Source organism: Condylostylus longicornis, unplaced genomic scaffold, assembly GCF_029603195.1.
Source record: "Condylostylus longicornis isolate FDR11 unplaced genomic scaffold, ASM2960319v2 ptg000075l, whole genome shotgun sequence".
Lineage (NCBI taxonomy): Eukaryota > Metazoa > Arthropoda > Insecta > Diptera > Dolichopodidae > Condylostylus > Condylostylus longicornis.
The window spans coordinates 3,762,415-3,775,003 of NW_026578043.1; the positions used below are offsets into that span (position 1 = coordinate 3,762,415).

Sequence of the window (12,589 nt, forward strand, 5' to 3'; positions counted from 1 at the left end):
GACCTGTTAGTTGCTTGATGTTTAACCACTACTGTTCCGTTTTTCAGTTATTTTTTTCTATTTTATGTTTTCTTTTTGTTTTGCCTTCTTTTGTATTGAATCGAAACTAAACTTTCGTTGGTTGGGTTTTTCGATGTGCTTTTTGTTTTATTTTTAAGCGCATACGTCGTTTCGTTTCTTTTGTTTTGTTTCTATTTCTGCTTTATTTATTTAGTTTTTTTTTTAATGTTAAAAATGATAATTATATGAAAAAAGGCTATACATATTTTATGTGAACGGAATAATTATAGATACATATATGCACACACAAACATATGTACACGTACGTCTGAAAGAAAGATTAGTAAAATAAAAAATAATAATAAAAGACAAGGAACGGCAACAGTGCAAAGAAGGGTGTCAGTACGGTAACGGTGTGGCGGCGGGGTCTAACATTGTTTAAGTAAACGGTTTAGTTTTAGTTTAACATTTGATGTTTACGTGTGTGCATCATCGGTGAAACTTTTTTGCAAAAGAGAAGAAAACAGAAAATTTTTTTGTAAAAAAAAAACAAAAATAAAATTGAAATAAGCAAGCGAAAAAAAAAATTATTTTTATTTGGTGTTTTTGTGTTTTTCTTTTTTTTTAAATTTGTTTTGCATTGTTTTTTGTGTCTCTTTCTTGCTACATGGTTTTTATTATTATATTTGTTATTTTTGTTAATTTGTCATCACACTTCTAAAATATTTTAAAATCCAATACTTTTATTGTTCCGTTTTATGTTTACTTTCGTTTTTTTTATTTTGTTTTTATTTGTCGTTGTTTTTTATTGATTTTTAATTTATTTATCTGTGATTTTTATATTCAAAAAACCCACCTATTAATTAATTATCGAAAATATTAAAATCAGAAATAATGTTACTCGGTAAAATTAAATAAAAAGTATAAATGTTTGTTCTGTCTCAATATGCAAAAGAAAATAATTAAAAAAGATCGAAAATGATTAAGAAAAAAAAGAATAAAGAAACAAACGAAAACTTTGTAATTTATTGAATAATCGCAATTAAATCGGGGTTTAGACGAAAGAACATACAACACAACAAGAGAAAAAAAAGTGAGTACACTATAAGCACTACTTTTAACCACACTAATAATTTATGAGAATAAAATGTCGTTTTAATAACTCGTTCTTCATCGATCAATTTAAAAAGTGTAAATATCTAATTTTCCAATTTCAAATGCCGTTTTAATATTTTTAAATATATAAAAAGTAAAAACTTTTATTAACAACAAAGTACAAAAATTTATTAATAATACAAGAAGAAGTAAACGATAAAGAATTGTTTTGGTTGATTTGTCATGTTGATTGGATCTAGTATTGGTAGCGAATTTGGACCGTTACCAACAACGCCTTGGAGTATGGAACCACCACGACCACCGATTGTTGGTGGCGGTTCAATACCACCACCACCGCCACCTTCATTGCCCTTATCTCCAACAGGTGAGTGAGCAAAGCTGTATATGCTTTTTTTAAATTTATATACTTAGGTATTACATTTGATTGTCGTATATTTATGCAATGCAAAACCTTTGTATGTATTCACATTTAAATTTGTCCTTACATCAAAAAGGTAATAGCCGACGGCATAACTTTTTTCCATTTAATTTTTTTTCCTGATATTCATTTATAACATAAGTGAACTCGCTATTTTCTATCAATCAAGACGACTAAAATAAAAAAGTTATGAAAGTAGGAAACATGCATGTTTAAAACATTTTATAAATTTAAGTAATAAAAATGAAAATTATATTATATTATATAATATATGTATAAAGTTTTTTAAAAGAATTTGAATTTCAATTGTGATTTTGCAAAATTTAAAAATGTAATAATTGAAAAAGCCGTAAAGTATGCAATAAAGAAAAATGCGTAATCTGTATTCCTTGATGTAATCCCTTTTTTCAAATTTGAAATAATGAATATAACAGTTAGATCGATTAATGTTAAAACCTCAACTTTTATAAAATAGAAGCCTTTTCTTTATTTTTTCATAAAATTTTAATGTTATAATCACTGTAACAATCAATAGTGTTCCCGAAGAACTTTTGAAAATATAAAAATTAATGTTTGACATACAAAAGGCGAAACTCTAAGAGAAAGTAGTTAAAGTTTATAACTGAATTGAACCAAATTTTTTCTGAAACGGTGATTACTTTCATTTAGCAGAAATCAAACTTCTAAGCAGCAAAATCACAAGTAACAAAACTTGCTGGTTAAAGTGTTATCGTTTCTTCAAGGATATTTTAAAAACAATTACTGACAGTAAAAAAAAATAAATAAGATTGTTTTGAGTATATGAAAATCAACCACCTGTTGATTGTTTCTGGTAACACAATAACAAAAAACAATTTATTATGCATACGTTTTTGAAAAATTAAAGAAAAAATATTGTAAATAATGTTTTCTCATAGTAAATAGTTTCCCATTTCTACTATTTTTATAATAAATTCGGAAGAGAACGCCGAGATTTAAGAAACTATTTGTTTTTCCTTTTGTGTTTCAATCAATGTATGTATATAAAGAAATTTAATTCTAATAATTTTTTTCTTTATACAGTATTGCTTTTATTGTATAGATTTGTTAAGTAATTCAGTGAGCTTTAAATTAAAATCACTCACCTTCAAGGTGTTACTAAATATAAAATATGTATTTCATTATGACTTAGTTTCGTGTCATTTGTAACAGTTATTCACCTGGTCTTATATAAAGTAAGCGTTTGATCTGATGTCAAAAACCTGCTGTTACTGAAAACTAGTAAACAGGATTATTGGGCATCTTTTATTTGGTTTGTTCTTAGGATTTTGTCTTTTTACGGGATTATAACTTAAGTTGCACTCTTACAATATAATGTGCATATTACAGTTCTTAACAATTTAAAACTATTTCCTTTTAACTATGTTTTATTTTGATATAAAATTGTATAATAAAAGATTGAGTAAAATGTAGATGTTTGTTAAGGCGAATATAAGAAAAAAAATGTATAAGTACGAGTAAAATGTGTCGCTTTTTGGTTAAGTCTCAAATGCCAGTTGGAGAAATCCATTAAAAGTTTTTGTATTAATCAAATTTTAAATCTCAAATTAAATAATGTTTTAAATTTCTTTTTACAACTTTATGCGCACTTTTATTTGCGCGATTTTACAGTAAGAATTTGATTATAAAAAAAATGTTTTTTTTTTTTATTAAAGGAACATAATCAACTCTTAATCAATTTTTTTTATACTTCCCAACTTTATCTCTAAAATAGAATTTATAGCAACTATTTTTGTTATATTTTGCTTAACGCGAAATTAAAAATATGTTACACAATTTAATATCTGGAATAAGATAAAAGATTGTGGATGACCCTAATTGCTTTCGTTTTAATGCAAAATAATTATCTCCTTCTTTCTTTTACTCAATTTAATTAGCACTATTAAAAATTAGATCATTAAATTTTATATATAAAATCACGTTAATTGATTGGTGTAATTAAGATATTCACACCTTCCATAACTTAACGTAAGACCTAAGAAAAGTAAACTCATAAAGAAAAAACATTGAATTATAACTAAATTTACTTGTAGTGTTGTTCGTGAACACGTAGTTACAAGTACGTGTATATTTATTTTATAGTGTAAGCTTTTTAAAATAGTTAAAAAAACTGGTTATATCATTTTATTTTTCTTATCTAACTAATAAATTAAAATTATTTTTTAATTGATCTAAGCATTAGAAAAAGCTTTAACTGACAAGCATCAAAACATATAAAAAATAATTTAGTGTTGTAGCCATCCGTCACTAAAATCACTACTTGTATCGTACCTATGCATAATTTAGAATATGATTTTTTTTTTAGTTGTACTTAATATATGCAAATAAAGGAAAATCTTCATAAAATAAATACTTAGAAGATTTACTGTTTGTCTGGATTTAAAATATTGTAAACAGAAACCAGCTTTTTTCTACAACAAAGAAAAAAATAATATGATAAAACTTTAAGGATGAAACTTTTACTTAATTATTGTTAAGTAATTATCATCTTCAGAAAAACATTGAGGCAGTGAAATAATACAATCTGACCTATTCATTTGGTTTAATAAATTGAACGATTTCTTATAGATTTATAGAAAACTCCTTATAGACTTGAAAAAACAATTAGTTCAGTTAGCTTCAAGGAAAAGTTAACTGTACGTTTCAACGAGAACTAATATTTATTAATAGAATATGATTCATTTAAAAATTACACATTAAAACTCGTCTTATATCATGGGAAATTTGAAATCGAATAAATAATTTTCATGAGTAGCTATCAAATACATCAAAAAAAGATTTAAAAGGGAATAATATAATAAAATCTATAGTGAAATAATCTTACTCATTTGTAATACGAAAAGTAATTTCAATATAGTTTCAGGATAGTTTTTTAAGAAAGGACTGGCAGATGAACTGATAGATTTAGAATTAAAGACAATGGAATACTTATTTTACGGGATGAGAATGAGATCAGTGCCATTGGGGGCAATAAATCAAAATAAAATTTTTTTATACAAACGATAAAATTATTGTAGGGTGAACGAACTGCATTTTGATCAATTATTAAAAAAACGAACTCAATTTTCCTTTTAATTGTAGGTAAACATTAGGCGTTAATGTGTAGGTAAACATCATTAACGGTTAAACTGCAACAAGCTACATATTTATGTCAACCATATCGCCTAAACTTTCCTGGAAATTGGTAAATAATCTTTTAGATCATTTGACTAAATGTAAAGTTAAACAAACAAGGCAATCACATCACTTGTATAATTTTTTTCCAATATAGCATGGTGACAGTTAGACATCGGCCATCTGTATATATTGTATTTGGAAATATTTTCTCTATCTTACTAACAAAACGAAATCAAATGGGCTTTCTTTAAAATCCGCAATTTTATTACGAAATTTTTTATTCACAGATCTATTAAATTATTTTTTATTATAGTCAAATCATGAAAATATTAAAATTACCATGACGTTCCATTTCGTTTTTTTTACATAACTTAGTTACTGCTTCACAAACTTCATTTCTTTGATAAGCAACATAGATAAATTAAAAAGCAACTTGTTGAGCGATCATGGATAATCATCCATGTTCAAGTAAAACTATAATTTTCTTTTTAAGATTTTATTGAATTATATTTCAAGCAAATATTTTGAAATATAAAATAAACGAGAAAAAATAGAGTTAACCTTGTCAACTCTGTGATACCCGTACGAATTTGTTATCCTATGTGCAAATAAATATGCCATAACTGACTATGGGACAGACTATGACTTTAAGTTGCCGTATTACCATATTAATTTATGCAAAATTTCAGTACTGTGTTTTTCAAAATACTGTGTGTGCCAAATTACTACTGAAGTTGTATGGCAGCCACCAGAAAGAGCCAAGAAATTTTAACCAATTTTATCAAGCACATCGGCCCTACTGATCTATTCGCTTGCGTGAAATTTCACTACCACAGCTTTTATAGTTTCTGAGATATAGCCAAATAAATTTTGAAGCTGTATGGCAGCTACCAGAACCGGTACCCCGATCATGTCCAATTTTAATAGGGTTCTAGCACTTACTCCAATAAATCATTTGTAAAAATTTTGTGAAGTTAACTCAGAATTCGACGCTGATCAAAAACATGCACTTGAGTCTATATCTTAGACCGTTATTTCTTAGCGTTACAAACGGTAAGGAAAATTTAGTATACCCTTCGAACATACGTTCGTACGGGTATAAAAAGTCGCTGTTTCATCTGATTTATAAAGTAAATTTGGTTTTATAGTATCGCTTCGCTATACACATTTTAAATGAAGCATGAAATGTGGTGGAGGGCTATAAACCTATTTTAAATATAAGCCTCTTTGATTTTATATTTCTCTTCGTCTTTATTTATCTTATGTGAACTTAAATTTTTTTTAATTTTTATTGGAATTTTTTAATCTAATCGCGAATATTAAATTTAGATTTGTTTTAATTTAATCACACATTGAAAGTTGCACTTTTATTGTCTTGTCTTTTTAATTTATTTTTAATTTTAGTTTTTTTTATTTTTAAAATATTTTTTTAAACGATTTTTTTCTATCTTAACTATTAATCATTTGGTATTGCAAAACTTAATAACGATACGTAATAATAGTTTTTTAATTTTTATTATTTGTTTTTTTATAACTTTGTTTGAAAGTGTTTTAAAGACAGCGGATAGAAAGACTTAGTGTTTTTTTGATGAGATGAATAAATTTAAATTTGAAATTAACTTAAAAATTGTATTAATTTTTTATTTCTTTCTTTTTAGCATTTTTCCAACAAAATTTAAAAAAAATGATATTTAAATTTAATCTGTTCGTCTGTTTACGAAAGTTATTAAGATAAATAGGTGAAAATTGTTATACATACTTTTAAACCGCTGATTAGTTCTCTTAAAGATATGGGCTCTTAAAGTTAAAATATACCATAATCCCTAAAAATACTTACATGTTTTTAAACTGTGAACCACCATAATCCAAAGATTACAATACTAAAATGACCGTTTGACTTACTTACTATCTTAAATCAATTGTTTTCAAATTTTCAAAATTCTTTTGCTTTTAGACATTATTTCTTTTTCTTTATTTTCCCTTCCTTTTAAATATTTTAAAAAACTCTATTAACCGTATAAGTTTATTAATTTGTTATAGTTAATTTTCTTCTCATCCTAAATATATGCAATGATTATGATTTAATAATTAAAATTAAGAGAGCGATGGTAATACGTACCATATAAAACGTCTTTTTTAAATAAAAGGATTTTTACTTGGAAATGTGCTGCTTTACAAGCCACTTGTGTGGCACGATTTTTTTTAATCTTGAGTGAAACGTAGGATTAATCAGCAAAATAGCTTTATATAATTTTGGTAAATTTCAAAGCTCTTTCTTTATTTAATGGGCCTTGATGCTATTATTAAAAATGTTGGATAAATATCTCAAGTGCGGCTTTTTTATTATTAAAAAAAAATTTTTGCGAGGTTTCTTTAAGGTCAAGAAATTTTTGTTTTCCCATTTGTATGAAATTATAACGCTTTTAAATTAAAATTATAACACTTTTGTAAAATTTTTTCTTTAATTTACTATAAAAAAAATATTATTATTAGGCACCACAAATTTCGACATCCCACTGAGATTTTTGTTGTTATTTAAAGTTGTGTTAATCCTTGATTTTATGGCCGCTATAATTTAACAAATTTTCGAACTTATTGAAACTTTTTGATGTTTTACTGTAAAGCTAAATTGAAATTGTTTTGATATGAGTTTAAATGTATAAGAAAGCATAAATTGGAAACTGAAATTTATCTTTTTTTTTATATTTGTAATACTTGAATATGGTTTAAAATATGTGTACTCGTAGTTTTTATTGAACAGCTTTGTTCAAATTTACAATAAAAAATAATTCAAATTTTCATATACTAGTCAAAATTTCATGCTCGAAAATTGAACTGTAAATTCAATTTATAGTTATTTGGGAATACAAATGTATTCCCAAGCTATTTAGCAATGTATAGTTATGGCCTCCTAAAGTTTTTTTTATTTCGACGAACCACTTTTGCAGCAACGTTATTGGGATTTTAAGACGTTATTGTTTTCACTTAAAAACTACGTCATATAAGTAAATACACATTAAACTCACTCCTTTTCGTCTTTCAATAGTTTTGTATACTACCAAGACTGAACTTTTACAACCCATACAAAACTAACTAGAACTAATTATACACTATAAAATTACAGCATTGCGTAATATTATAAAAAATAAAATTAAGTGTAGTATTCAACATAAAAAAACTTTCACGTACGCAAAGTGCATATGGGAAATTGCATTATGTATGAATAGTGGAATGAAAAAGCAAGTTAACAAGTCGACCGTTCAGACAATCAACACAAAGGTTATTTTACGCAATAATCTTTTGACCGATTATATTTAAAGCTAGACATGTTACTTTTAATAAACCAATTATTTTATTATTCATTCTCGTCTTCTCGCAGTTTTTATTCGTTCTAACAGTTTATTTTTCAAAACATCATGCAATTCTGCTCTATTTGTAATACGCTAATTACTTATACACTCGATATTTTGCTCTCTTCCTAGTTTCGGCTCTCTTACTCATGTAATTTTTATATTACATATTTTCGTTAAAAATTCTTTTGTCGTATCTACTTAATTTTAAATCTTCTTGTTTTTATATGCTATTGAAATATTTTCAAAAAATGTTCCACGTTATTTTTGATACAAGTTCACATTTCATTTAATATTCGCTAATGAATATTAAATATTTAAAAAATAGAAATAATATTTTTTTAATGTTTTTATATCCGTACGAACGTATGTTCGAAGTGTATACTAAATTTGCCTTTGCGTTTGCAACGCTAAGAAATAATGGGCTGAAATATAGATTCAGGTCTATGATTTGATCAGAGTCGAATTCTGAGTCGATTTAGCTTTGTCTATCCGTCTGTCCGTCTTCCCGTCCCAACGATAACACAAAAACTAATTGAGCTAAGTTCACCAAAGTACAATAAATGATTTATTATAGTAAATGTCATAACCCTATTTAAATTGGTTACGATCATGGTACGGGTTCGGATATCTACCATACAACTTCCAAATTTATTTGGCTATATCCCAAAAACTATAAAAGCGATGGTATTGAAATTTCACACAAGCGAATATTTTAGTAGAGCCATTATGTTTGACAAAAGTCATTGAAATTTCTTGACTTCTTGTAGTAGATTTTTATTAGCATAACTGCATGCTCATAACTTCAAGTTGTCTTTCGTAATTATGTGGTCCGTTTCGTAAATATCTTTTGCAACTATTGAGTTTATCTACTTAAATGTTGTTTAAGCCTTATTGTATCGGGTCTCTTCATTTGGTTTATATGAAATTTGTCGCAATTATTACATTAAATTTTGTATACACTGCATCTTTCATGTTGCCTTAATTTATCCTTAGCCGAATTTAATAAATTCATCAGTTGGTATTTACTGTCGGTTTCCAATGTCCGAATATTATGTTTCTTTAGTTGTTTATTTATCGAATTTGTGGAGCGATGATCATAAATTAAAGATGTCCTTGTTCTTCCTAGTTCTTTCAATAACTTGTTCTGTTTATATAAAGTGCTCATATTTTCCCCTTCAATTTATTATTTTTTCCTCCTCATGTGTTTGTTAATACATTCAGCCGTTTTTCACAACCGTGTCCAGTATGAAGTTTACCTGTGCTTTAAATTCCCTTTTATCCAACGGTGTAGTTAGCATTCTGTGAATTATAGAGTAGAACCACCATTTTATGTTTCATTTAATGGTATTAGTCTTTTGGGATGCGTTTTTGTGTGGTTGTTTTCTTCCTGTATGTGTTGTATTCAGTTTTATCTGATTTCAGTCTGAATTTTATCTGGAATTTATACGGCATTCATACTCTAGGCATCAGACATTCCTCATCCATCTTTTTTTCTAATTTCAACATAAATAATTCAGCAATAAAAGGTGAAAGTAAAAGCGCATATTCTTTTTAACTTTTGGTATTCTTTTATTTTGTTGCTCCAATTTTTTTCTTCTCCTGTTTGTGTGGATAACCGTAACGCTAAATTATTTACTGCTTCATTAACTGGAACACTGGAAAAAGGTTTCGTTCGATTTCAAGATAGAAAACACTTCTAATTTAAATAGAGTTTAAATTTAATTTTTGTTGTTCTAATTGAAAGAAAACCTGCTCTGATAAAGTGCATTTATTCGGAAGAAATAAACGCACTTTTATACATCTAAAATAATTTTATATTTCGGAAAAATATCAACATTTTCAATGAAAAATTTTTTGAATACCAAACTGTAATTATTTTAGATGTATGATTCAGAACGTGATTCACCAATGTTATAATTTAAATATCGATTATTCAACAATAATTTCCTTTAGGTGACTTCTATAATCATTTGACAACTTAAATAAATAAGAGGTTATTGACACAAATATAATATATAATATGTAAAATATGTCAGATTAAAAGTAACCAACTGACTACCAATAATTACCCATTTCAAAATGCGTTGTCGATTTTTCGTTCTGGAAAGAATAACGAATTCAATAGTTTGCATTGTATATAAGGTGAACGGCTATAATTTGGACCTATTTTTTCTATCCCTAGCATAAAATTTACAATTTCTTCGACGTTTTAAGAATAATTTAATAATTAATAATGTTTAAGATTTGGTGTGAAGTATCTAATTTGGCTCGTCGAAAATTTACTGTTATTGAAATACATTTCTCCACTATAGAGAAACTTAAATAAACTAAGGAGACTATCTTGAAATTTAGTTTGTGAGATCTGTTTGGAAGCGACAGAAAGTTACACTCTTGTTCTTAAATTAATTTGATTTATGGAATTTATATGTGTTTGTCGTAGTTGATTTATTCTTAACATAATTGAGTGTGATTCCAACTCGTCCAGAAACTGCTTCTTTAATTTATAAAATATCAAACTAACTTCTTAAAAGAATATCTAATTTGGTAAAGTTTTTACTCAAACAAGCATTAATTTATGTAGTCAGTTTTAAATGTTCAAATTGTAATAGGAAATTAAATTGAAACATATTATAGCTGACCTTGTTACCTTAATACTCGTATAAATGTGAAGGTTAATACTTCATTTTTATGCAAAGATTCCTGAAAGGAAAGGAACGTTGTTATATTTATTTTATAACCATAATTTTATATATAGATGGAAATTAAAGTATCTTAATTGAGAATAAAAAACAAATAATCAAATTAAAAGAATTTTACGGAAATTAAAGTGATTGTATAATTTTATATTCACATTTGAATTCTCACGACGTGTAGTTTCTAAATATCATAATCGCTATTATATTGTGCGAAACAATTTTGTAAAATCTACTTTTTCAATAAAATTGAATGGAACTGTAGAAAATGTCAAGCATTTTTATCTAATAATTTTTCAGCCTTCAATGATCAAATTACTCAAAAGTTTACTTTACATTAAACGGAAAATTATACGTTAATTGTTGCAGGAAGTTTCAAGACTAAATTCATTAAAGTTAAAATTCTATGTTTACAAATTTTAAACATTTGTGTACCTACTTGTTTAACTGTTATCTTTTATTCTAATGGAATTCTTTTGTCTTAATATTAATTCTGTTTTTAGCCTCATATTGAAAAATTGCAAGAGTATTTTAAATAGATTGTGCCTTGACTCAAGTAGAATTTATATAGTTCAAATCTCTGTTAGCACCACTGAAAAAACATTCTGTATACCAAAGGCAAAAGAACATTTCGAAGATACTAAAGGGCCGCTAAATATTGGAAAAAAATATGGTGGTGGAACGAGGAAGTTGAAAAAGCACGGCAACAGAAGAAAGAAGTATATATCGCAAATGGCAACACTTCACATCTGCAGATGAAAAACTATAAATCAAGAAGCGATACGATGAAGCAAACAACACAACAAAACTATTTGTAGCAAAAGCGAAAAACGAGGAAAATCAAGTATTTTACGATACCATGGAAACAGTGGAAGGACAAAAAGATATACACAAGATAGCGCAATAACACCATAATAACAATAAAGAATTTCTAACCGTAAAATTCATTAAAAGTAAAACGGTAGCCACAATAACTAGGAACTGGGAAACACAAACAAGATAGTTCGAATATTTTCATAAGCTTCTAAACGAAGAATTCCTGAGAGAAAATATTGCAGTCGAGATGGCCCAGATGAAGCCCCGGTTGAAGTTTGCAAAATGTCAGGGGCGAAGGCAGAGCATCGGTGACAGTGCTCTTTAACAAAATCCTGGAAGGAGAATCAATGTGAAGAACAAGCCTGCTTGTGCCAATTTATACCAACAAAGACGATATTCAAATATGCGAAAATTACAGGGGAATAAAAATGATGCCCCATACTATGAAAGTATGGGAGGGGTGATAGATGCATGCCGAGAGAATTTCACGGCAATGTGGCTTTCATTGATCTAGAAAAAGCGTTCGATCGAGTACGAAGTGAGCAAGTATATCAGGCCCTAAATGCGAAGAAGGTGCCAGAGATTTACGTCCACATTATTCGAGATAAGTATACTGGAAGTAGCACACAAATCAGTAGTCCGGTCAGTTTAACAAATCCATTTCCTGTCGAACTCCTGGTGGAAGGTTCGGTTCTTAGCCCACTATTATTTAACATTGTCATGGACTATTTAACATCAGAGACTGATTCCATTGAATATATTATATGAAGTTTCCATCTTGTTGATTGTAAGCAGAGAAAACCTAGAAATAAGGTTTAATTAGTGGAGTAGCCTCCTGTCATCAAAAGGTTGCCAAAAAAAACTGAATATGTACTCTTTCCATTCGTCGCAACCCCCATTGATCTGGGATTCCATGAAAGTAACACCAATTACAGAAAAATTAAAAGAGAATATATTGCAATGGTGTGGGCATGTCAGCAGAAGAGGAGATGACCATATTATAAAGACGGCTCTTAACATCAGAGAGGAAAAACGAG

The 12,589-nt window shown here is 27.5% G+C and overlaps 1 protein-coding gene across 2 annotated transcripts in view; it reads left to right on the forward strand.

Moving 5' to 3' along the window:
• Positions 1-885: 885 nt before the first annotated feature.
• The window catches only part of LOC129612587 (homeobox protein unc-4 homolog), a 61,058-nt gene continuing 49,354 nt past the window's right edge, over positions 886-12,589 (forward strand). For both annotated transcript variants that reach the window (XM_055526265.1, XM_055526266.1), the window contains exon 1: positions 886-1,480. In XM_055526265.1, the coding sequence (XP_055382240.1) occupies positions 1,339-1,480 (142 nt within the window). In that variant the 5' untranslated portion in view covers positions 886-1,338. The remainder of the gene's footprint in view (positions 1,481-12,589) is intronic.